The 27392-nt window shown below is 39.5% G+C and overlaps 1 protein-coding gene across 1 annotated transcript in view; it reads right to left on the reverse strand.

The window, feature by feature from the left end:
- Window positions 1-12539: 12539 nt before the first annotated feature.
- TBC1D22A (TBC1 domain family member 22A) overlaps window positions 12540-27392 on the reverse strand; it is a 407989-nt gene continuing 393136 nt past the window's right edge. Inside the window, exon 13 of the mRNA XM_069976977.1 lies at window positions 12540-13084. Coding sequence (XP_069833078.1) covers window positions 12956-13084 — 129 coding nt within the window. The 3' untranslated portion in view covers window positions 12540-12955. The remainder of the gene's footprint in view (window positions 13085-27392) is intronic.

A 27392-nucleotide genomic window follows, 5' to 3' on the forward strand; every position in this document is an offset into this window, starting at 1 on the left:
TTTGATGTTCTGGGACCTAATATCAGTATTGCTGACCAATGGCATGGAAGAAGAATGAGATCTGAGTGTATGCTTACCCATGAGCACCATATTGCTTTTGTTTCATTTCATTAAGTGCTGGTTCACTTTTATAAAACTTTATAGGGGTCGGTATAATCTTAAGGCGATCCCTAGTTGTGGCTGCAGAAATGTTACCTAGACACAATATCATATCTAAGCAGGGGACTTGGAGCTCTGTATCTTATACACTGTACTCAAACTTTTTTAACAATATAGTAAGAGATTCATCAGCACAGAATTTTGGACCTAAAATTTACAAGGTGTTAAAAAGTGGATGTTCACTTTCAGGCTACGTTCACAGAACGTTCATTTTATGAAAATAAAAGGCATTGTTTTCAATTAAAACAACGGCCATTCCTTTCATCATGAAATGTGTTACGTTGAAGTCAATGCAAACAACAGCCGTTGTTCACACAGGGTATTGAAATATTTGAAATATTTAACATGTCAATTATTTCTGGCTTATATGAATTGATTTCAATGCAACAACGGCCGTTGTTTGACACCCAATACAACAGCCGTTTTATTGAGTGCCAAACGATGGCCATTACCCATATGATGTGTGAACATAGCCTCAAGGTAAATGTCACTGACAAGTCAGTTCCCATTAAGTGACAGAGGATCTTTAGGGGAAATGTGCATAAGGTGTATGTGTGTGCTAGAAAAGGAAGTCTCCAGCTTCAAAGTTTAAAACTTACCTCTACCCTAAAACAGGTGGATAAAGTAACGGCACAGCTAAGACATACCTATCACACACATAAAAAAATCAAACTGGGACAGCACTAGAAAAAAATAAGAATATTAAGATGGAGTGCACGTCTCACCGCACAGGACCCTTCCGTTCGGCTTCAATCCAATAGTAAACGTAGGAGACAGCACTTCTTGTGAAAAAACGTGATTTTTTTTATTCCCATCAGATGCAACGTTTCGGCTGGTACTTCAGCCTTTCTTAAGCGTCACTACATGGTGGCCATTCAGTGCCTTAGATGTGCTACACAGCAAAATCACAGCAAATTACACAGCAATTACTGATTGGATATGCTTGCTGTGTAATTTGCTGTGATTTTGCTGTGTAGCACATATAAGGCACTGAATGGCCACCATGTAGCCATGCTTGAGAAAGGCTGCAGTACCAGCCAAAACGTCGCGTCTGATGTGAATAAAAAATCATGTTTTTCACAAGAAGTGCTGTCTCCTACGTTTACTTTACCTACCACACATGACACATATCTCCCACATATTTTAACACAATGGAATAAAGCATTGAAGAATTTTATACTTTGGAGCTGGAGACTACCTTTTCCTGCACAGCTGTTCACCAACACTGGGGGTCAGTCGGATACTTGCTGTTTACCATGCACCATTTCCAGAACCTGCTCAGAGTGAATATACCTCCTCATTTCCAGGAACCTGCACAGGTTAGCTGACTGCTTCCTTGTTTTTGGACATTTGTATAGGATGAATGTGTTGCAGAGAATGCAAAGCAAAGCAGTACTAGGTATGGGGATTAGATGAATAAATCTAATGCAACAGGTGACAATTTTTTCTAGGCAAAAATTGACTGGCAGCATGGTCAGTACCTGGCGGATATGAGTAGGTGCTGCGCCAGACCCTTTACCTGTGATCCATCACCCTTACAATGAATTAGATAATGTAAAGAATGGGTGATGCTTCTGGTCTTTTTAATCAACTCCTGGTGGGGACTGAATTTGGAAAATAGAAAAAAGTAACATCTGTTCTTTATATTATCTAATTCCCTAAGGGTATGTGCACACTACGGAATCTCAAAGGAAAACCTGTCGCGGATTCCGCAGCTCGCACCTGCTCATAAACTGGTGGCCGCGCGCATTTCTGCCCGTGCCATAAACTCCATTCTATCCATGAGGAATAAACAGGTTCATTCTGTGGACGGATGACAGAATCCGCCCAACCATAGAATGGAGTTTATTGCACAGGCGGAAACGCGAGCGGAAGCAAGCTGCGGAATCCGTGATGGGGTTTCCGCAGTGTACACATACCCTAAAGGGTGGAAGCAAGTGAACAGTCCCATATTGATGTATTGGAAGCAGGAATAATGAACAAGCATAAAAATTTGGGGGATGGGACATAAGGATCCGAGAGACAAGACAACTAGCTCATAACATCTGTGAAATTACATCTTGTATGTACGGTGTTCCTCACATGAAGTACTTACAGTAGTACCTAAAAAGTGATCCAAAGAAGGCCAACTGGTGAAATGGTTACAGGGCCATAGGTCTGTCTGTTGTAATCCCACAGAAGAGCTATTATAGCACAATCTCCTGAAAAAGTTAATGCTGGCCATTATATAAGGGTGCGGTCACATGTACAGGATCTGCAGCAGATTTCATGCTAAGAGTCTAAGAGTTCCGCTGCAAACTCTGCTGCGACCCTCTGTCTTGTCATTTTCTATGGCCGTACATACTCAGCAGCAGATTTTTTATTCCGCTGTAAGAATGCAAAGCCCATTCCCACTTAACCCATTGTGGCCTGACTAATACGTTACCTGGCCGCGCTCCTGCTTGCTTCTCAGGCTCCTGGCTCCCTGACGTCATGCTCAGCCAATCAGTGTGCTGCCCCGCTGAAGCTACTCATTCGCTGAGCGGGAAACAAAGCAGCCGGGAGCCTAAACAACAAGCGGGAGTGTAGTCAGGTAATGTAATAGTCCAGCAGTGGAGGGTTAAGTGAGAAGGGGATTTACATTCTTGCAGCGGAATGACAAGTCTGCTGTGAGTCTGTAAAGCCTTAGAAAATGGCTGGAGGATCGCAGCGGATTTCACTATGGAACTGTGTGAACGTACCCTTAAAGCTAACCAGGGTATTAAATAACACTTTGCCTTCTTTTGCAAATTTTCATTTATTTATTTCACGTTTCACAAAGAGAGTAGAAATGTAGTGAATAGTCCGACTGTGTTTCCAAACTTCCAAGCTGAACTCCAAGCTATAGAATGGTATCAGAACAACCCGACTTGCTGCACATATTTATGTATTAATTTCCTTGTATATTGCAGCAAATTCTAACTAAGTCATTTTAAAGTCTTACATAATCCATAAAGTTTGTTCTCCAAATCCAAGATGTTTAGCTTTGTGTCAGAGCTGTGATATTCTATATAAATGAGGCAGAAGCCTGCAGATAGAATCCCATTCAGAGCTTATTGTTTATGCACATATATAATTGGCAAAATCAACTTATTTCCAAGAACTGCATTTTATTCGCTCAGCAGGTAGAAAAGCAGTATCAAATTAAGTTGTGTATACTTTAGGACTTAAAGAACAGCGTGATGACCAAAATAACAAATACTTTTTTATTCACTGTTTAGATTTGCAAAACAGAATCTTGCAGTGACAAATTACATTAGAAGGATCTTTGGTTTATGGTGATACTTTTTATTTACATTTATTCACATATAAATGTTTGCAACAAATTTTCAGTCTATTTCAAGAAGTTTCGACTAAGACAAGATTCACACTGTTGGAATGATCACACTGCTTTATCATTACAGTGGTGCGATCATTCAAACAGTTTCCCCGTTCTTGGCATGATATTAATACATCATGCTGTGCGGGGAAACACTCCAGTACAGGGATTCACCGTCCATGCTTCACAAATGCAAATACAAAATACAAGAGAGAGATAAGTGTGCACAATGCTGACACAATTGTAATTATTAACTCAGGAGTATAATATTGGAAACCTCTTTATAATAATTTCAGCGGAATGAAACCTTTACCAAGACCAGGCAGTAAAATAAGGCTTCTTTATTTTGGAACAATGTATTAGAGGTGACCTTACTGAAACATAACAATGCTAAAAGTTCAATGTAAAGACAAAGCTTGTGCATTCACAAAACTGCAGACCTCATCAGATAGCCCAGGGTAGGGGTGCTCAGTGTAATGGCAATTAAGCTACGAAATTGGTTAAAACTAAAATGTAGTTGCAGCAAACACAATAAGTAAATATCAAAATGAGTGCCTATAGATAGCATGTGGTACTCTTTAAATGCCTTTTAGCTTGGCTTTTTTTTTTTCTTATTCTTGCTAACCATGTAACTACAGTGTGTAATACAATCATTGTATACATTTTACATGCTGAAAACGGAAACATAAAAAAACAAATCAATAGAAGAAGATTTGGCTCTTTTCCTTTTAAAAGAAATATACATTAAACTGTATGTTCTTTTATCCATATCGAAAGTGATGAGTCAGCATATTCTTTTTCATGAATCAATAGAATTCAATATGAGTTAATGTGGAAGCAATCTAGTTATATTGGCCTCAGACGTGAATTGTGTATAACCTAGTAATTGGATAATAATCTATAGGAATAATCTGTCACTTTTATTTCTGTTTATCCTTAGAACTAAATCAAGTTGTTTCACACTGTTTAATCTCTATTGTGCCAAAGAGTAAATATTCCATATGGGGTGTTCTTCAAACAAGAAAAGTATGCTAAATTTTATATATCATTAGCACATGCGAAACTTTAGGATAATCAGTAAAAAGTCAGTTTTACCACAAAGATCTCAGGTTGCACTGGATACCTTACCAGTAACAAGGCCTGGAAACATTAACACACATTCAGGGTATGTTCACATAATGTTTTTTTAAGGTAAAAATGTCAGTATTTTGATAATTATGGCTATAAATAATGATTATGCTCATTATTTACAGCAGTATTATTGCTTTAAAAAAGTGTGAAAATACCCTCAGGGTTTTGTAGATTGTGTAAAAACCACATACAAATTAGTCAAAAGTAAATAAAAACATAGGTACAAAGTGTGTATCAATACTGTCATGTAAAAGAATAACAACTTACCAATAGATCGCAGAAACTAGAGATGAGGTGAAATAGATGATGGCACAAATGAATGATGACGATGATGATGATAACAACAACAAATATACATGTAACTGAACTGTAACCTAACATCAGACAGATTAATCCTCATTGTCCCTAGGAATATCTCTACGTAAAACCCTGGACTAATTCTCCCCAACAAAAACAATATGCAGGCTGTAGGACTGGAATGCAGAAAAAAATAAAACTGCAACAACTTTAAAATAAAAAAACAGAGTACAAACACACAGGCCGGATCTGCAGAGGATTTCTCGCTGCAAATTCGCAGCAAAATCCGCTGCGGATCCCTTCCTGTTGGTTTCTATGAGAGGACATACTTGCAGCAGGATTGACATCCCTCTGTGAGTATGTAAGTGACAGCACCGTTAACCCCCCGTCCCTGCGCAGTGATTGGCTGAGCGGGACATCCAGCTAGGAACCCCCGAAGCAAGTCGGAGCGTGGAGCAGGTAACTTATACTCCGGCCAATGAGGGGTTAACAGGGCTGTCACTTATATACTTGAATCCCACTGCCAGTATGTCCTCTAATAGAAACAAACAGGAAGGAATCTGCAGCAGATTTCACTGCAAATTCGCACTGAGAAATCAGCTGTAGATCCAGTCTGTGTGTTTTACCCTTACACAAAGAAGCCCTGCTGATCAGGGCAATGACAGTGGCAATGCATCACAACAGCTTGGCACCTATTTAAGTGAACAGGAGCTGAACTGCAGTGACCAGGTGGGCCGAGTACACTATGAACGGAGACAACTTCTTCCTACCCCATTCACTGTGTAGTGGAGGGGCGCTGGGTGGTACGTGTGCCGACACCCAGCCCACAATGTGACTATATTGTGAAAAGGTCATGAGTATCTTTATTTTTATTTTATTTTTTTAAATTCCCTGTAGAGGCTGTTCTCTAATATGGAGAGAATATTTTTTTTACTTAAATATTAATTGTAAGAGTTCTAAAAATGTGTAAATTACTGCCTCTTAGTGCAATTTTTTTCCCAATGTGATGCAGTTTTGTTCACAGGTCATGATGTCGCTGATATGGAGCTATAGTTTCATTGAGATCCTCCTGGGTACCATCTCTATAAAAAAAAAAAAAATTAGCATTAACAGGTTACATTAACAGGTTAACAGATTTTACTCCTTTTTTTTTTAACAATGACATTTAACTCAACATTTAATTTTCCTTTGTGAACACAATAGAGAAAAATAAGTTTAATATATTTGCTTTTTACTCACCACCCTCCACCGTCTTCTCTCTCGTTACCTTCTAAGGGTCAGCACTTTCAGTTTTAACCTTATCACTATTTATGTAATTGGATGACATTTTAGGGTTTTACTCTCTTTGGCAGTGGGTCTCTTTTTCAAGCTTTGCTGCCATTGTTTTTTTCCTTTAGCATTTTAGTGATTCTTCAATGCCTTCCTATGTTAGTACTTTAAATGCTTGCTCTTATTTATTGCCCTCTTTACATTTTTATATGGACTAGTTTTATTCTGTTTACAATTGTTTATAGTTTATAACCATTTTATTTCCAAGATACGTACTGCTTACAAATATTAATATCCCATTTAATATTTTTTTACTTACTTTTGAGACACTGGTCATTGACGTTAAATGAAATATCCAACCTTACAAAATGTATGGCCTATCCTTAGGACAAGTCCTTAATATTAGATTAGTAAAGGGGTATACTCAGCAATTGTTTTAAAGAGGTAACATTGCTTGTGTGAGCACTGAAGCATCTTCAATGAAAAGTTCGATCATCTCTAGCTATTCACCATATACTGTATTGTGAATTTTATACACACTTTTGTGATGCAAATTATTAGAGATGAGCAAGTACTAAAATGCTTGAATATTTGGATCTGGAACTGGGCGTGGAAGGGCATGCATCCTTTCAGTGTTGCTTACACTTTTGTTCCTATTATTTTATTAAAATTACTTAGCATTAGTATATTAGTATCATTTCTATAACCCTGCAGCTCTTCGAATTCAAAAGCCATGTTGTACGCAACTCTCATTTTGCAAGGAGAGGAAAAACCATTGTAGGAAGACTCCTTTATTTGCCCAGCATGATATAAAGTGAGTATCATTTTTAACAGCACTGAAATTACTTGAATGATGCAAGGTAGAATTAGCAAGCTGAAATAGTGTGCTGAAAAGTTTACTTTTTTAATTTAAGGGTTGTATGGCACTACTGTGCTGGAAACTAATTAAAATAATTAATTTTAATAGGCATCCTGCAAAGTTACAGTTTCCATGCAGTCATACTGCTCAACCCCTTTGTTCTCAGAGAGATAAGCTGCAGTCAGTGCAGTACAGCTGTGGCTTACACCTCCCCATAGAGAAAACAGAAATACTCAGCCGTGATGAAAATTCCTGTTTATAGGGAGGACTGAGAGGACCGGAGAGATAACTGTTGTCCATCAGTTATTGAAGGTGTATGGGCACATTTAGGCTATGTTCACACAGTGTAACAGGGCCATTCCACAGCAAATAGCCGTGGTTAGTGCCATTTGTGGCCGCAATTAATAAACATGTTCATTCATTTGGGCTGCAGATAGTGTAAAAGGGGTTATCCAACCAAGAGCAAAAAATTTAAATGCTAGCTGCTCTTCCCAAGCCCCCCTACCCGAGTATTTTGAGCCATCTCCTGTCTTTGTAGCTGCTGCCGTTCCTGAAATACAAGTTTTTCTAAAAGCCGGTCTATAACCAACATAGGAAACTACATTTCCCATCGTTCATCTCCCTGATTGGTCTATTTGTATGCTTGCCCCCTTAGTTTTCTTTCCTGCCCACTGCTTTTTTTTTCACTGATTTTGCATCACATCACCCCAATATGTACTCCATACTAGCTGTTTATCTAGCAGAGCTGACACGCGCATGGTGTAGCTAGGTACTGCATAACGGGCATCTGTTTACTGTGGGTGGGGGTGTAGTACAGAAATGCGTCCGGACTCATACGCAGTGTAAACATAGCCTTAATGTCTAAAAACATATTACCTATACCACTATTATTTCAAGGCAAAGATAATCTGGTTAAAAGAGTTCTCGAGAATTAAGGAAAAAAAACATAGTTGCTTTCTTCCAAAACAGCGCCACCCCTGCTCTTAGGTTGTGTGTGGTATTACAACTTGGCACTATGCACTTCAGTCGAATACCACACACAAACTGAGGACAAGAGTGGTGCTGTCTGTGGAAGAAGGCAGCTATATTTTTCTAATCTTAAGCACTTTAAATTTTTTGGGGGTTCTATATGTGAAATGTACAGAAGCTTCTTACACTGCTCTTTATCCTTATCCACTATGAGTAATGTAGAAGAATATTCCCTTTATTATTCAGAAAGCCTTGTCACCTGTTGAGGTTCCCTATGGGTAAGGTTGGTTGGGGGCCCACTCAGACTCACTCGCCCCCCCTAGGCTGAACCCCTAGCTACGCCCCTGCTGAGCACCAATATAAATAAATATTTGATCATATTGTTTTCAAGACCAAAATACTGCTGAGCACCAATGACAGGTAAGCTCAGGAGAAATTTCTGGGCAAATAATGGTCTAAGGGCAAATTTGGCAGAGAAGACAGCCAAGAGATAACAAGCCATTCCTATGTGTCTTCTTGAGTGACATCACTTAATAAGTTGTTTGCGGCATTTAGAGCTGTCAGAGCAAGAAATCTGCTGTGCGTGATAGCTGCAAGGAAAAATCTATTAAATTTAATATAACAATATACATACCTCCCAATGCTGGATTTACCAGAAAGGGATATGTGTTGCATAAAAGGACACTTTCCCATGGATTAGATGCTTTAAGCCAAACACAGCCCCATAAATAAACCTAATGTCCGATCTTAGAAGCATAAAAAAGGAAGTCTTAGATGACCTAGATGAAGCACACACTAAATAGCCACTAACCACTTACAATAGGAATACTGTAATTCTGAAACGGGAAATGAACACATTACAAAAGTGTAAATGCAGCAGAATAATACTCCACGTCATATTGGACAGGTCTTTAGAGGACTGTTCCATGTAGTATTCTGCTGTCTGTACAGTAACATAGCTAAAAATATCTCAGTGTTTGCTTTGCTGTTCCACTAAAACTGATCTACTTCTAATACATCAGATAACCCATGATAAAGGAAAATCCTATTAAAGTAATAGGGTAAGGGCTTAAGTAATTAGCCAACATGTATGTTTAATCATCATAAATAATAAGGCAAGTTATATACTATAGTGCGTCTAAAAGCCTTAATGCAGACAATTGACAGTATACAGGAGCAGGAGCCTCTGAGCTCTATGCAAGGTAAAGGTCTTGGCAGTACAGTGCTCTGGAGGATACATGTACTGGGTGTACAGAATGTCTGTTATCTACTCAACCAACAGTCACATCTTAGGGTCCTCTTAAAAAAAAAGCCGATTATAGACAGATAGGAGCGCTCACGCGATAATCAGCATCTTTTGTGCAGGCATTTAAATCATTGTTGAGCAAGGCTTGTAAAAGCTCTGCAAAGCAGTGCCAATCCTGATGATCGGCAGGGCCGGACTGGCCATTAGGCATTCTGGGTCTGCTTCCTGGTGATTTGCTGTTTTTTTTGCACCTCACCAGGAGCGGACTGACCCTAGGGCTGGGCAGCATTTGCCTCCTAGTAGATGCTGGCGTCTGTGCTTTCATTATATGTGCTCCCGTTAAGGGAATATAGTTAAAAGCAGTGACTCTTTCGGCTGCAGGCATCGTTATTAGAGATGAGCGAACCTGGAGCATGCTCGAGTCGATCCGAACCCGAACTTTCCGCATTTGATTAGCGGTGGCTGCTGAGCTTGGATAAAGCCCTAAGGCTATGTGGAAAACATGGATATAGTCATTGGCTGTATCCATGTTTTCCAGACAACCTTAGAGCTTTATCCAAGTTCAGCAGCCCCAGCTAATCAAATACCGAACGTTCGGATTCGGATCGACTTGAACCCGGTTTGCTCATCTCTAAATTATGCCTCTGGCCACAGGAGACTCCCTCAACTTCCACAGAGCACAAGTGACTTTACTTGTACGAGCCTAGAGGAGGAGGCATTTTATAAAGGGGAAATGCTTAACAGGGGCTTTTTCTACAGGTAAGTTACTTCCAGGTGGAGGAGTTGATTCCCCACAGAGGGATTACTTACTAATGGGAATCACCCACTGGTGAGGGGGTTTGCTTCAGGGTGATTACCCACATGGAGAGGATTGCCTACATTGTGGTTACTACATGGGTCATACAATTTACTTGGGGGGGGGGGGGGGGATGCGAACTACCACTATCCAGGTACAAAGAGGACCTATAGTATATGGGGGGCACAGAGTGACCCGACTACTATTTAGAGGCACTTATTTGGCATGCATAACTGCTTCAGAGAGGGGACAGAGGTACTTGGTGTAAGTTACATAGATTGGGAGCCTAAAATGAGTCTAGGTAAGAGATAAAAATAAAAACGCAGGGGTATATATTACCAGCGCTGCCAAAATTATCCAAAGATAGCCGGATGTAGTAAGACAATAGGTTTATTCTTAAAAGCACAACTATGACGCGTTTCGGAGACTATTAGGTCTCCTTTCTCAAAAATAAAGTGCATATATTTGTCAGTATTACACGAGGCGCCGGGCCTTTTTCCTTTTCTTTTATTCCCTAAAATGAGTCTGGCAGACTCTGCAGGGACAATTCATGAACTGAAGAAGCCTTTGTGATGGCTGAGCCAGATGCAGAAGAAAAGAAAAAGTAAAGAACCTCAACGATTAAAAACATCAACTGCAATTCACCTACAGAAGACACTCCATGAGTAACTGCATGTAACTGCACTAGAATGAATTATAGGGTCTGCAACACCTGAATACCACTAAATCTCCCTCTATATGATGACTGCTTAGGGACAATGCTGGCCTTTTACACAGTGTATTTTATTTATTGAGAGTACATTGGTATTATCCAGTCACTGTATGAGGCAGGTAGTGATCATGGCATGATGGTATTATGTGTGCTTTGTATACTGGTATTATTGGTAATATCTGTCTTTATATAGTGAATTTTGTTCACTAAGAGTATGGTAGTATTATCCAGTCCCTGCATGGGGATGTTGGCAGAGGTAATGGTGTGGAGGCATAATCTGTTGATTATATACTGGTATTATTGGTTTCCGTTTACTGGATTTGCTCAGTAACAGTATCTATGGCAACATCTATGGTGATAATATTTGCTTCTTGTATATTGGAGATTTGGTAGCTATGACTGCTATTTAGACATGTTCAATTATCATGCATATGTTAATACAATTTATGTGTATTCATTTTTTTTATGTCTCCTAAAATTTGCTCAGGGGCCCTACTTACACCGCTGATTACTGCTGACACCAACATTTAGATCACAGTCCTTATGCTGCCTGATTTATTCAATACATGAACACAACAAGCAGCAATGTTTCAGACCTCTCAATGAGAGGTCTGAAATGTCTCTGCTTGTTGCGTTCATGGACTGATTTTTTTTTTTAGTTTCCAGACGGATGGGGTGGGGGGTATTTTAGGTGGGCTGAAAGGGTGCTTTATGTGCCAGCGCTGCTTTTTAGTCTCAGTCCGACCTTGATGATCAGTGCTCATTTGCAGCAATGCACTGGGCTGTGTAAGAGGGCCTTACACACAGACTTCTTTAAAAATTGGTGAGCATATTAAAGTACTGTACAGTACATGTGTTAAAAAGTGGTACAGGTGCAACATGTGCACCAAAAATTCATGTGAAAACAGTTTCCCTTAATTTACTACAGTGAATAATAAAGTTTTCAATAAAGAGATTTCTCATTTTTTATTATGCTTAAAGCGACTCTGTACCCACAATCTGACCCCCCAAACCACTTGTACCTTCAGATAGCTGCTTTTAATCCAAGATCTGCCCTGGGGTCCGTTCGGCAGGGGGTGCAGTTATTGTCCTAAAAACAAATTTTAATCCTGCAGCGCTGTGTCTAACGGCCGGGGCTTACATTTGTATATGCATTAGGCTGGCACAACCTCTCTGTCCCTCCTCCCCGCCCTCCTCATCATTAGGAATGCTCCAGGCAGATTGCTTCCTATTCCCCACCTGTGTGTATAATGAACATGGGCTGGGTCGTTAATACACCTGTGCAAAGCTCAAACAGCAGTAAATGTTCCTGGATCATTCCTAATGATGAGGAGGGCGGGGAGGAAGGACAGAGAGGGTGTGCCAGCCTAATGCATATACAAATGTAAGCCCAGCCGTTAGACACAGCACTGCCGGATTAAAAGTTGTTTTTATGACAATAACTGCATCCCCTGCCAAATGGACCCCAGGACAGATCTTGGATTAAAAGCAGCTATCTGAAGGTACAAGTGGTTTGGGGGGGACAGATTGCAGGTACAGAGTCACTTTAAGATAACGATCAGTGAATTGTGAAGACATTAAATCACCTTGTTTTCACCAAATATATTTCACACTTTATTTAACTCCCCCAATGTGTTTGGGCTCTGTAGTATTGTATCTGCACCATATCACTCGAGTACTACTCATAAAATGTTCAGAAAAAAAATTAAGTAGTCTGATGTGTCCTATAGTCCAAAATATGGTAAATGAAGATTCAAGCCATGATTTGGTTAATATATTATAAGAATTTTAATGCTTACTGTACTGTACATTTCACATGTTCCAAATAGTTATTTTCAGAAATACAAAGAATTGATGTTGTGCAGGTCTAATTCAAATTTGACACACCTTTCAAAACAATTCTCATCACATCTGTCATGATGATTTGAATCACAAGCGGGATGATGTCATTATTCCTACTTCTACCCTGTAAATACAATTAAAAATATGCTTCTTTGGTATATGGTATGTTCATGTCATAGGATCACCTACATAAAAATTGACACCTAAGCCTAGTCAGTAATGGTTGATACCTGTAAATTTTAGCACAGTGATAAAAAAGTATTTATAATATTTATATATATTCATATAAATCATTAATAAGGAGGGAGACTCTTGGAAGTTGCACATGTTGAATAATGTTATTTCTTGTAGTGATTCGGGGCATCTGCAAATGCAAATTTTAATCTGTAGGCTTCAGCTAACAGGACGCTGATATCTTCATTTTCCCATTGGACTGTTGGCAGATTCTGCAGAAGAATCAACAACCCCTGAAAAATATAAAGAGAGAACTTTTTAGTAAAAGAAACATATATGTATGTCGAGATTTTGGTGCACATGATTACAAATAGAGTATTCATACCAAGTACTTGACATTAGATAAGAAGATCCAGTATTGCTCATTGTTTATCCTGTACTATTGCTAAATAAACATTACCTATTACAATATGTGCAGTACATAAAGGTCATACAAATAATTGGTTATTTTAAGCAAGAAAAGTTAAGAGCATAATACTATACAAATGTAATACTGTAAGAGTAAAAATGTATTCTAAAATAAACAGTAGAGTTGGTGCCCATTAAAAAAAAAACTAAATATAAATGAATTAGGAAATTAGGTTTAAATGGACAGCAACAAGATCCCAGGGGGGACAAACAGGGCTGTCAGACACACGTGGCGACATACAGAACATATCTGTATGGTACAACATTCCCCAGTGACTAGAATCTTCCAGATTAGCAGTTGTTAAACAACGCCCTGTGTGTGCTATAGGATCTGCTAGGCAAGCACTGGAGATCCCCAGAGTTCTGGGTATTATAAAGTCCTCTAAAGGTGATCCAGTGCTGGGATTGCAATTTAAATTAACAAAATTTTTATTAAAAAATCCAAAACATTGTTCTCATGTCCCTACAGCAGCAGAGATAGGAGGTGAACTTCTATATTGTATGCCTCACAGTTCCCATTTCCGCTATAATTTTAGCCCACAATTGAATGATTTCTTAAATCTATGCTCACTTTGCTAAAACCAGATAAGAAATAACTTTTCTCTTTTTTTTCAGACTTTCGTTTTCAATCCATTTCACTTTATATTACTATGACCTCTATAGTTCTAGGGTTGAATGCAGTGCTCCGGCATTATGGTAACTTACTGACTAAGCTACACACTCAATTTCAAAATCTAATTTAGGGTTCCAAGTTCAGTAGATAAAGGGTGAATGAAACTGTCCAGACCTCTGTCTTATAAAATGTTAAAGAGATGAAAATTCTATTTGTTTGACCTTTGAAGATGGTACGGCAGGAGTCTGAAAATAAAATCTGCTAACTACATTTAGGCCTGCTTTTATGGTCACCTCAATTATAAGCAGGACAAAAGACAAAGAAATCTCTTTGGCAGGACCTAGTAACCTTTGTAAAGCAACAATCAGATTGATATGTTAGCTGGGTCCAGGCGTTGCTTACTTGTAATTTCAGAAACAAAAGCACTAAAGAGACTTCTAGGTGATCGGATCAATGATCCAAATGACAACGCTTTCTATTATTCTGTTTCTCATGCACACTGCTTTAAGCGGTAAAAAAAAAAAAAAGGATCATTCTAATACAGCAGCAATTTTTGTGGGAAAGTTATATAGATTTGTAATTTACTTCTATTTAAAACTCTCAAGTCTTTCCAGTACTTATCAGCTGCTGTATGTCTTACAGGAAGTGATGTATTATTTCCTGCCTTGCTCTCTGCTGCCACCTCTGTCTGTGACAGGAAAGGAAAGGTTTTCTATGAGGATTTGCTTCTGCTTTGAACAGTTCTTGTCCCGGACAGAGGTGGCAGCAGAGAGCACTCTGTCAGACTAGAAAGAGTACACCACTTCCTCAAAAACAAATAGTAGTAAAGTGTATGATTTCCATAAACAAATAAAAAAATTGAAACAACTCTTTAAACACAATCTCACTGATATGAACATCAAGTTGGCCAGGGAAAAGTTCCCTGATGATGTGAAATATCCATCTGTTTTTGGATACTCTATTCTGGGCCCTCTTCATGCCCACACCACATGAATGAATGCATATACCACATTGCCAGGGCCACCTAATGTCTCTGACAAAGTGGATGGAATATGCTCCAACATTTCATAATTAATTATTATTGTCACTTGGATTTACTGTGACGATAACAATACAATAGCAAAACAATACAAACCCACCCAACAAGGGTTTGTAAGTACTTAAGGCTGATCTAGATAGACATAGGTATTGTTTCAATACATCAATTATGCTTTAGTTCATTACTGAATAGATGTTAAAGTGGTTCTCTGAATTAAATGGGCACAGTCCTTAAAGGGACTCTGTCACATCCAACTCCCCCTCCTCAAAACCCTAAACTATAGTCATCTGTAAGTAAGAAAGGATGCTGATTAGAGATGAGTGAACCGGTTTCGGGTTCGGGTTCGAGTCGATCCGAACCCGAACGTTGGGTATTTGATTAGCTGGGGCTGCTGAACTTGGATAAAGCTCTAAGGTTGTCCGGAAAACATGGATACAGCCAATGACTATATCCATGATTTCCACATAGCCTTAGGGCTTTATCCAACTTCAGCAGCCACCGCTAATCAAATGGCGAACGTTCGGGTTCGGATCGACTCGAGCATGCTCCAGGTTCGCTCATCTCTAATGCTGATTTTAAATCCTACAAACTTGGCATGTTTATGCATAGAGATGAATATTTAGCTCTGTAGTATAATGGAGAGGACTACTTAGTCTCCTTCATTTGTGGCCTATAGCAAAGGAATGCAAGAACATAGAAAGATAAAAATTGCAGATATAGAATCAGCGTTGTATACTCTACTGATGAATAATCGACTGATAACTTCAGTTTAGTGGGTGTTTAGTAGGTGACAGAGTCCCTTCAAGAAAAAAACCTTTGACATGTCAGAGTTCAGACTGTGACTATTCAAGAGAACAGGCCGGGAGAATTCCAGGAAAAGAGTATTTACTTCCAGCTCCTTGTCACATGACATGAGATGGACTTCAAGGCTCCCTTCCCACCACACATCTGGGAAATGTACCTGGATTTCTTATCAGGAAATCTGGGTAAATTTCAGGATCCTCTGTATAGCAGAATGGGGTAGGGCCAGCACCTGAGCAAGTGCTGATGCTGGCCCTTCAACTGTAAGCACTTCTAATAATAATGTTAGCGGCATTGTGATCGACCAGGCCATTATCCCTTGACCCTGTCAATCACTCTTATGGCCAGAGGCAGTATTATACCTCTGGCCGCTAGCTCACCCCAGTGTTGCTGTGTATAAGTGACATCACTCGTGCACACACAGAGGGAAGGGGAAACTAGAAGAGGACAGTTGTTGATGTTTCTACTTGTTAAGTTTTCACAGCCAGAAAACACTGATGGCTTCCTGAAGCCTCCTAAAAGGCTTCCTGATCTGTGTTTCCTGGTCGTTTCAATGGCTACGGATGTGTGAAGGGGGCCTAAGTGTAAGTCTATGTGGTCCATCTAGGTCGCAGACAGAGGAGAGAGGAACATACAGCACTTTGCTTGCTCTATTGATCGGTCAGCATCCTAATGCTGAGGATGTTTTGAACACAAAGCCAATCAATAAGGCCAATCACTAAGGGTGTAGTGGGTACAGAATGTCATTAGATGAGCAAGAACGACACATCATGAGTGTAATTAAACATGGTGTACTGGAGATCTGGCTGTTAAGGGAACGCACCAGCATGACTGTGCTTATATTGTTCCCAGCAGCACAGTTTAGATATACTGTGCAGCTCTCAGAGCATACCGGCTGTGGCTGCAGCAGTAGCTTTACAAAGGGGAAAAAGAGGTTCTATTATGGCACACAAGGCCAGGGAAGAGTTGGCAACTAGTCAACTGTCTCTGCCTAGTCACAATTCTCTGCCTGTCAGTGCACAGTGCAGGAATGATTGACTGGCAGAGAGACCCATTAGTGGTCTTTCTGCCTGTCAATCATTCCCGCACTTTGCGCTGAAAGGCAGAGGAGCCATGACTACTCTCAGGCAGCTCCCCTCCCAGATGACTATTTGCCGCCCCTTGTGGGGCATAATAGAACACTTTTTCCCCCTATGTAAAGCTACTGCTGCAGACAGGGCCGGTATGCTCCATGAGCTGCACAGTGGATGTAAGCTGTGATGCTGGGAACCATATCAGCACAATCGAGCTCATTGGTTACATAGTTACATAGTTAATACGGTTGAAAAAAGACACATGTCCATCAAGTTCAACCAAGGAGGGGATGGATACAGGGATGAAATAATTTAAATAATATTTATATCATTTTACAATCCTAGCAGGCCCTATGTTTTATATTTATATAAGAGAACCCAATTTTAAATATTTCAGAGCTATATAACTAAAAAAAGTAATGTCCAACAAAGTAACATACATTGTCTGAGACAATCATTCTATATCTGAGTTTGTTTAGAAACTGAGAATCACACCCTGACAACTGCATAGTTCATCTGTCATATCCTGTTCTGCCTCTTTCTTACAGAACACAATAATTGCATGCCTCTTGTTGACACAAGCTTCTTAATTTAGTCAAAAGACACTTTAGTACCATCGCTTAATTAATAACTACATTGCCTCATACTGTTCCAGCAAGTACATGATGGTGTGCAGCTGATACAACGCCATGCCAGGTCATGTATGCTGAAAAATGGGATTTCAATTAAACACCAACTCTACAAATAAGCAGGAAAGTACGTTCTACCAAATGTTATATATCTCTATCTATCTATCTATCTATCTATCTATCTATCTATCTATCTCTCTTTGAAAGTGCTATGTAGCCATGATTAGGAACATTTCTTTAGATGGGGAGGCTGCTGCTACACAGTGTTTTTTTTATAGAAAACAACCACTGTTGTGTGTCCCAGCTGCCTAATTGTTACTTTTTAAAACTTCAGGCTTCTACATGGCACTGGTTTGTTTGTGGATTTATAAAGAGTTGCAGTACAAGTTAGGCTCTGTTCCCACTTAATTTTTCACTCATGCTGGGAGTATAGACATGGGAAAATATGCACATGTCGGTTGGTGGGGAAAGCTTGGAATGGTTTCTCCTCTGTAGAGAGCCCTCTGACGGATGAATGTTTTTTTGAAGCCAAAGCCAGGAACAGACTATAAACAGGGGTCACAAAGGAAAGAATGAGATTTATCCTCTTCTCAAATCCATTCCTGGCTTTGGCTTTAAAAATGTGTCAGATAAATCTCTCTGTGTAAACACACCATAACTTACAGCAATAACCTGGCAGGAAATCCACCAACAAGCAACAGCTACAATTCCATCATTGTAAAACTTGAGGAAGCAGTTGAAGAAGGCAGGTCCCACCCTAAACATCAAGTGATCGATCATGCTGGGAAAAGGATAGGGTAACTGCACAGTTTATGTCTACAATGTATCTACTCTAGAAGCTGATAAATATATGCCATTGTATGTCCATGATTCTACTACAAGCTGTGAGTAGTAGGTGATTCCATGTACTGCTGCCTTACACTTTATTGACGCTAGTGAGAGCACCATTTGCACTAACCACACCAGATGATGGGGTGATGATCTGTATGTACAGAGCTGGAGATATGGCGAGTAATGCAGCAATGGCAGGGAACCGCCAGAATGGGGTAAATGGCCTTGAAACCAAAAAGTTTTACTTTTTTTGTTGGATAAATCTCCAATCCTACCAACCGGGCATAAAAGGATGTCTGAGAAAGCTGAATAGCTCTAGAAATTGTAGTAATAATAATAATTTATATAGGACCAACAGATTCTGCAGCACTTTACAATTCTGGGGGTACATACATAGACAAAAATAGACATTACAGAGGTATACATATAATTATCCATACATGAGGAGTGAGGGCCCTGCTCGCATGCATCAGCTTACAGATTATTAGGAGGGGGTGCGAGACAAAATGGCAGAAAGGCAAAGTGCTTCATTGTTACTGTGGTCCTGCCATCTTCATAAATAGGGCAGTGCAGGTAAGGGTGGGTGAACCGGTCACCAACCAATGCCTGCATGCACAGTAGTAGTAGTAATAGTCACAATTCCAACTGGGCCTAAAAGCTAAGGGGTCCTACTGCACATGTGATGTTATGCAGAAAAATGTTGCCCGAACAGAATAAAAGCAGGTGGTCTGTGAAGGACAGAGGAGTATAGGTCATCCACCAGTCAAGATGAAAGGAGCAGTTCTTACAAAGTTGAAACTGCCCCACTTATTCCTGCAGCCTGCACTTACTCAGTTACACAGACTGTCAGCTGTGAGTATAACTGCACCACTGCTGTCCTACCTGAATAAGAAATCAGTTGCAACGGGGAAAACTGCTGTATCAGACTGTCAGTTGCTGACATTCTAACTGTGTTCCAGCCAGAAGCTGTGCAGGCTTGTAAGATGGTGTCAGTCAATATGTACAGCAAAGGAGCAGAGCACTGTGTCAGGGTGGGAGCGGAGGTGAGTTCATTATTATTATTTTTCATAAGGGGCAGCTGAATGCTAGGTGTATACTAGGGTTCATGTTTTTGTTTTTTTAACTGAGGGCACCTCTACCTAATTGGAGGGGTTATATTTTGGGGGGCTACTATACCTAATGGGTGGCAACTATACTGGGGAAAACATTCTACTTATTGAGGGTCACCTATACATCTACTGGCAGCACCTAGGGGAGGCATTATTACCATTTGGGTAGGGGCAAAGAGGAGTATGGTATTGAAAATACCATGCAAATGCAAAAAAAAAACAAAAAAAAAACAACTAATTGGATAATTGGATTGAGGCCATCACATCCGCAACATGAAAGCACACAGCCTGGATCCAAACTCCAAACAAAATCTATGGCAGTTTTTCCCTATGGGATCCATCCCCCTACTTAGCTGATGTATTCTTCAATGTGCCAATAGCAAAAAGGATTTCACAAGAATTAGATCGTATTATGCTGCGTTTGCACGGAACGATTATCGTTCGAATTTTCGCTATAACGATCCCATTTGAGCGATAATTGTTCCGTGTAAACACAGCAAACAATCGTTCATTTTGATCTTTCAACATGTTCACAAATCGTCGTTCATCATTCGCTAAAAATTCGCAGATTGCTTTGTGTAAACAGTCTTTCAAAGATTCACCCTATGTGAAAGATGGGCCTAAGCGATCTTAAAAACGATCGCAATAATGATTTTTCTTTTCGATTTATTCGTCTAAACACTGATCGTTATAAAAACCAAATCATTGCTTCAAAATCGTTAAACGATCGATTGGGCGAATTATCGCTTCGTGTAAACGCAGCATTAGGTAACTCACCTTGCTTGTGCAAAGTAGTTTTTGCATGTGTTTCTGCTATAGTGGATGGCTTTAGCCTGTTTTCGAACTTTTTTCCTGCGATTTCTCTTGCACTATGTTGAACGTTCTTGTGCATGACCTTGCTCGCTTGACTGTTTCAGATTACACACATATGCTGCCAACGCAGGACCTTGGCCAATATCCAGTCTTGCCTAAGGGTGTCTTTACACAGAGAGATTTATCTGACAGATTTTTGAAGCCAAAGCCAGGAGCGGACTATGAACAGGTCATAAAGGAAAGATTTCTCAAATCCATTCCTGGCTTTGGCTTCAAAAATCAGTCAGATAAATCTCTCTGTGTAAAGGTACCCATAGACCGTGACCAGCACCTGGTCTTGCATCTGGCCTGTCCCCTTGCCATCTGTCACCCCCCAACTAATACATATTTTTGGGTCAGATTCACGTTGTTTATTACCACTTTAACCGTGGGCCCTCAATAAACCTCAAGTATATAACATGTTTAACATTATTATCACCAAGGGCCCACAATGTTACACTAGAATTAATACCTTTCTAGATTTGCCTGGTGCTGATATTGCATACTGCTATATTACGGCTGTAACAAATGTGCACCATTAATTTTTTTCCAAATTTAACATTTAAAAAACATGCTTTAGCTATGCTCTAAGTTATCCACCATCTTAAACTGTTGATCGTTGCTAACCTCTGGCTTTAGTACATGACGGCCAGTCCTAACAACTTAGTAGTCCCTCCCCATCAACATTTAAACACACAAAATTGTGCATGTCTTTAAAAGAAGAAAAAATACATTTTTCTTGGGAAAATGAAAACTATAGTAGACTGTCCATGATTCTGTTTCCTATCAAATTTTAACAGCCATGCCACTTTATGTCAGCTTTATGTCTTTATTAACAGCAGGAGCTTGGAAACAGCTTTGGCTGTGAAACAAGTGATGCAGGTGCCGAAAACCTCCAGCGGTGACTGATAATGATGCAGGAATGAATCAGGCGCGAGATGTACATCTTTGAATATACAGACTATGTCATCTATATTGTCCCACATTACTATAGCTGAGTACTTATTGACATTTACTGTAGCTGGCTCCACATCTATTACACCAAAGATAGTGGCAAAAGTTCCCTATAGAGTTGAATAAAGTCCCACAAGCATACATTAGTTGAATATTGCATTAAAGCCACGCATAAAAAAGGTATTATTCTTCACAAGACGCCTGACACACACACCTCCCACCTGAACATGTATTCTATCTACACAGGATTATCACTCTCACATACACATTTTAAAATTCAAGATACTACTAAGCTACAAACCTTATATATTATTTCATGTGCTGTCAATGTTCACTAAACTCAAAGAAATTCAGTACATGAGAGATCCCCACAAACATCTGTGAAAACCACAGGCCTTATAACATACTGAGATTAATGTGGTGGACCCAGCAATCTACCCAGATGGATAAAGATTAGAATATCACTAGCCAATGGCAATGGAAGAATGTATACTGTGCTGAATTAATATGCATGGAAAGTACCTCATAGTAACAGCAATGGAAAATGATTATCAGCTGTGAATCTAGAACAAACCTACTATACGTCATTACTGGAGATTTCCCAAAAAGTTTCAATTCCCTGAATATTTCAAATTGGGCTCCCTCTCCTTGATAAAACTTACCAGCACAATGTCACATTCTAGTAATAGTAGTAAATATCAGTTTCGTTCTGCAGTCACGTCTCTTCTAAGATTCACCGAAGAACCTCCATGCCTACCAACTACCACAAATGTATCTGCTGATAAAATACTCATAACATTGCTAAAGGGTTACAATAGATGGCTTTGTTCACACTAATAAAAGAAAAAAAAACAGAAAAGGCGTACACTTTCTTTTAAAAAGATGTCTGTTATTGCCGCATTTTAAAATTGACCTCAATGTAACGCATTGAAGTCAATGGAATGACACCTACCTAATGCACACAGTGTATAAAATGACAGACGTTGTCTGCGCAGACAGCAAAATAATGATCATGACAATTATTATTTTAGTCGTTCACATACAGTTTTTCTTTTTCACTGTCTTTTCACCATTTTGACTATTAAATTCAATGGATTTTTCAATTAAAGACCTAGAATAAAAGTCATTGCACTGATGGGTGGCTGTTTTAAAAAAAGGAAAGGAAAAAAGCTGTGGAATATAGCCTAAATCATAAACCCATCATTACTTTTACTATGCTTAGTACTAGTTACCACAAACTACTAAGCAAACAATTATTTCATTTGTACTCAATTGCTTGATTAGATAATTTTGAACCTATATCTTGTGATTATACAGCCTTATTTAGCGTATGTTCTAAAACCCTGCCTGATAATTTGTACACAGTACAATGACACTTTAAGAAATGTGTCCATCTAGTCTGCCCTTTTAATAATTCCTTTCACCAGACGACCTTGGACGTACCCGTATGTTCTGAGTTGCTATCACAGCGTGATTGCGGGGTCCTAACCGCTTCCCGAGACTTCCGGAGGTATTCACCTTACCTCTGTGCAGTCGGATCTTCGGTCTTCTCATAGAGTCACAGATTACACTAATCAATGCTATGCTATGGCCCAGAATTGAACAGTGCATGCAATAATTAATTGCATGTAAAAGTTTTTTAAATCATGACACAGATCCTGACCCCCAAAAAATGTTCAAATCATCCTCCATTTCCCTTTATATACATAAAACATGTAAAAAATAATTAAATAAGCTCATAATATAAATGTTGCATGCATAATTATTCAATCTATTAAAATCTAACAATAGTTTTCCTGTACAGTGAATGGCGTAAATGAAAACAGGGAATGCTGCAGGACTGCTGATTTCTGAAAAAAAAAAAAAAAAAAAAAAAAAAAAAAAATATATATATATATATATACACGTTATCAAAATGTCTGATCTACACAAAAATTATATTAACCCCTTCCCGTCAGTAACATGTATACTGTATATACGTTTCTACTGCACATACCCCGTGCAGTAGAATGTATATATACGTTCCTGACTACAGGGGGTTCCTGATGTGAGTGGGAGCGCTGCAGAGAGAGCGATCCCGCCCACATCAATGTCCGGGGCCTGGAGGTAATGAGAGTCAGCTGCAATCCCGCAGCCAACTCTCATTAACCCCTTAAACGCCATGATCTACAGCGGTCACAGCGTTTAAGGTGCTCAGTAACAGATCAAGCTGTGGGGGTCCTGATCGGATGTGCAGACAGGTGGGGGTAAGCTCCTTACCTCTGTCCTGTCAGATCAGCGATCCATGTATAGAGTCTGCTCTCAGGCAGGCTTTATACATAGATAGCCGATAACACTGATCTATGCTATGCTATGGCATAGCACAGATCAGAATATGCAATCTAATGATTGCATATTTTACAGTGATAAAAGAGTAAAAAAAAAAGTTTTATAAAAGTATTATAAAAACCCTTATAAACCCCTTCCCAATAAAAGTTTCAAAGACCCCCTTGCCCATTATAAAAAATAAAAATATCAATAAATAAACATATTACATACCGTAGAGTGTGGAATTGTCCAATCTATTAAAATATAACATTACTGTTCCCGCACGATGAATGGCGTAAACAGAATTTAACAGAAAAAATGCACTAGGATTGCTGATTTTATAATAATAATAATAATGTTTTTATTTGTATAGCGCACACAGATTCCGCAGCGCTTCACCTATCTTTATGGTTTTTTTTGGGGTGTGGGAGGAAACTGGAGTGCACGGAGGAAACCCAAGCAAACACAGAGAGAACATACAAACTCTTTGCAGATGTTGCCCTTGGTGGGATTTGAACCCAGGACCCCAGTGCTGCCCATTATTAAATTATATATCACAAAAAATTTATAAAAAGCAATTTTCTGTTACACCAATATGACATTAATAAAAACTAGAGATCATGGCGCAAAAAATTACACCCCAACCAGCCCTGTAGGTGGAAAAATAAAAGCGCTATGGCTCTTAGAAGGCGGGGAGGAACATTGCTTTAATCTGACCTGGACTTTTGTGCATCAAAGGGCTCTGTCTTGAAAGGGTTAAAAATAAAGCCCCATAAAGCCACAAAAAATTAAGCCCCATACTGTCCCAAAGGTGAAAAAATAAAACCATTATAAGCGTCACAATAGGGCCATTTTTTTATCATAATTATTTGCCCCAAAAAAGTTTTACTGCATAAATAAATAAATAAAACATTAGAAAAGCTATGTCAACATGCATATCGTTGTGTTCGGACTGACGTATAGAATAAACATATGTCAGTTTTACTATAAAGTGCATTACGTAAACACAGGAACAGTCTGAAAGCAGTTTTTCACTCTCTTCCCAGTAAAACACATGCATGTCGCGCAAGTGCCAGACTGTGGGGGTCTGACGACTGGGATCCTCCGCAATGTCCAAAACAAGGCCCTAACTCTGTTTTGAATGTTCAAAGTACCTGTATTCTAGAAAATGAATACGGTATGGCAAAAAGTACATTTCCTCCATCAGTGCTGTATGCATCAAAAAGAGAGATTTCAGGAGATGGATGGCCATGTTAAAAAAGGAGCCATCATAAAACTATAGTGGCATCATATATATCGAACTATATTCATTCATTTATACATGAGGACAGGAAAGTCCAGCTATGTAAGTAAAAAAGCTTTATGAAATATGTGCAAACATGCTGAAAAATTCCTGCTTACAATGGCCTACTGAAAACAGGTGATATAACAGGAAACAAATAAATCATGTCCTACAGTGAGCATTTCATATCTAATAGAAGCTACTGCAATTTATACTCAATTTATGTTGCTAAGCTACAATAGAAGATGAGAAGCACAATCCCTATGTCCTTACAAGAAAATCCCCTGCTGTGCAACATATATAAATCTTGACAAAAGAAAAATAAATCACATTAAAAGAATCAGCATAAAAAAACAGTTACTAAGACTCTTCAACTCCAAGTCCAAATCCTCTGAAATGTGTCCTTTGACGGCTTACCATCAAAAACCTATTCATTACTATAACATCCTTCTCACTTGATTGCCATCATGACTCATTACACTGCTAAACGTGAAGACACAAACTAATTTGTGCAGATGTGATTGGAAAGTGTATTAGACCAATTAACCTGAATCTCCCTTGTTTGCATGTACAACTTAACGGCTATTGTTTTATCTCTTCTCTATGCAGTTATGAGAGAATAATGAATAATTGTGAGCAAATGAGACTCTTATCTATGTCATTAGTGAGCTTTAGGTATCTGAATGCAAATGTATACATAGCAGGAACAGCTTGTACATGTGATCCTGGCTAGATATTCATTACAAACGTTATTGGATAAAATAGTAATAAGGAAAATCTTAAAAATTAAGATTTTCCCCAGTAGCCATATTATCAGCATACTACACATAGCATTGGCTGCGTTGGGTAGCATTTACAATTTACTGCTAACTGCCAGTGTACTGGGACTTTCTAGCTGAAAAAGTTACATGTATGAGCAGCCTAAACCTCATTTTACATACAAACCTATTACCATCCACCAATCTATATCAATTAGAAGTCCCTTAAAGCGACTCTGTACCCACAATCTGCCCCCTCCAAAACGCTTGTACCTTCGGATAGCTGCTTTTAAGATAAGATCTGTCCTGGGGTCCGTTCGGCAGGTGATGCAGTTATTTCCTAAAAACAACTTTTAAACTTTCAGCCCTGTGTCAAATTGGTGTGGCCTAGAGTGTGTATGCCCTAGGCTTGCATCACCTCTCTGTCCCTCCTTCCCACCCTCTTCATCATTAGAAATGCCCCGGTCAGAATTTTCCAATTCATCACCAGTGTGAACACCGCACATGCGCTGGATCGTTAAGGCCCATGTGTAGTGTTTAGACAGGTGATGAATAGGAGAAAACCTGCCTGGAGCATTCCTAATGGTGAAGAGGGCGGGAAGGAGGGACGGAGAAGCAATGCAAGCCTAGGGCACGGGTACTCTAGGCTACGCCAATTTGACACAGGGCTGCAAGTTTAAGAGTTGTTTTTTAGGACAATAACTGCATCACCTGCCGAATGGACCCCAGGACAGATCTTGGAATTAAAAGCAGCTATCCAAAGGTACAAGCGGTTTGGGGAGGTCAGATTTTGGGTACAGAGTTGCTTTAAAGGAGAAGTTTGGCCAATTTTAAAGTCTGGCAGCCAGCAGGGGCAAATTTAATCAGTAGTAGGAACTTACCTCTCCGCGTGCCTGCGGTGAGCAGCAGGACCGGCCTAGGGACCTCCAACAAAAGGCGTGATGATGTCACGGCTCGGAGGAAAATGCCTGTCCTGGCTAATGGGCTGGACACTCAGTCAACCAGTGACTGGAGAGGGGTTAAGTTCCTACTCCTGATCTAATTTACCTCCACCACAGGCAGCATGAAACCATGACAGTAACCAGCTAAGAGAATAACTTTGTTTAAAAGGTACCAGAACAGTGTCCAGGAGGTGGTCTCCCAAGCTTCTCCCCACCTGGCTTAGCTTGTTTGACAGGTCTCAACCTAAGCCAGGAGAGCAATGAAGCTCAGCCTCTAAATGAAGAGAGATATCCATCAAGTTGTCCTATAGTAGGATTCTCTTTACTGCCCATATAATCCAATCACAGCTCAGCTTTTTTTCTCATATTTCTCATATTGCTGTGGTAAAATTAAGACTGAGCTTGAAACTATGCCCTAATAGCAGAAAATGTTAACAAGACTGTCAGCAACATTGTACGGCTACTGGACAAGAAACATTAGCTTGGTTTCACCCACGTCCATAATGCATTCCGAACGTGAATGTGGAAACACAGCTCAAAGAGTCTTTAAGAAACTGGCATCATTTACTAATGGACTGTGCAGATGAGGTGAAAACTATCACTTTGCAGCTGTAGCTACAGATGAAAAACAACTATGTTAGCTAATTAGCATAAACATCTTGATAAATACTGACCGTCTGATCTACATTGCTGCAGAGGTGCTTGTAAAGAAAAATTACATCCTCACTACTTTCAAACCACATTTGTACTCATCTAGTTTGCACATCCCCACTGAGCACTTAAGCAGCCATCTAGTAAGGAGTAAATACATTTTTTAACGGATTTTGTTCCTGAACTAAATATTATTCCCCAAATCAAGCAGCGGCAAGTCTCAATACCCTGGTCTACTGAGTCATGAATAACCATGTAATTAATTTATTCATGACAGCTGCAGTACATAAAAT

The sequence above is a fragment of the Dendropsophus ebraccatus genome, chromosome 1 (genome assembly GCF_027789765.1).
Source record: "Dendropsophus ebraccatus isolate aDenEbr1 chromosome 1, aDenEbr1.pat, whole genome shotgun sequence".
NCBI lineage: Eukaryota > Metazoa > Chordata > Amphibia > Anura > Hylidae > Dendropsophus > Dendropsophus ebraccatus.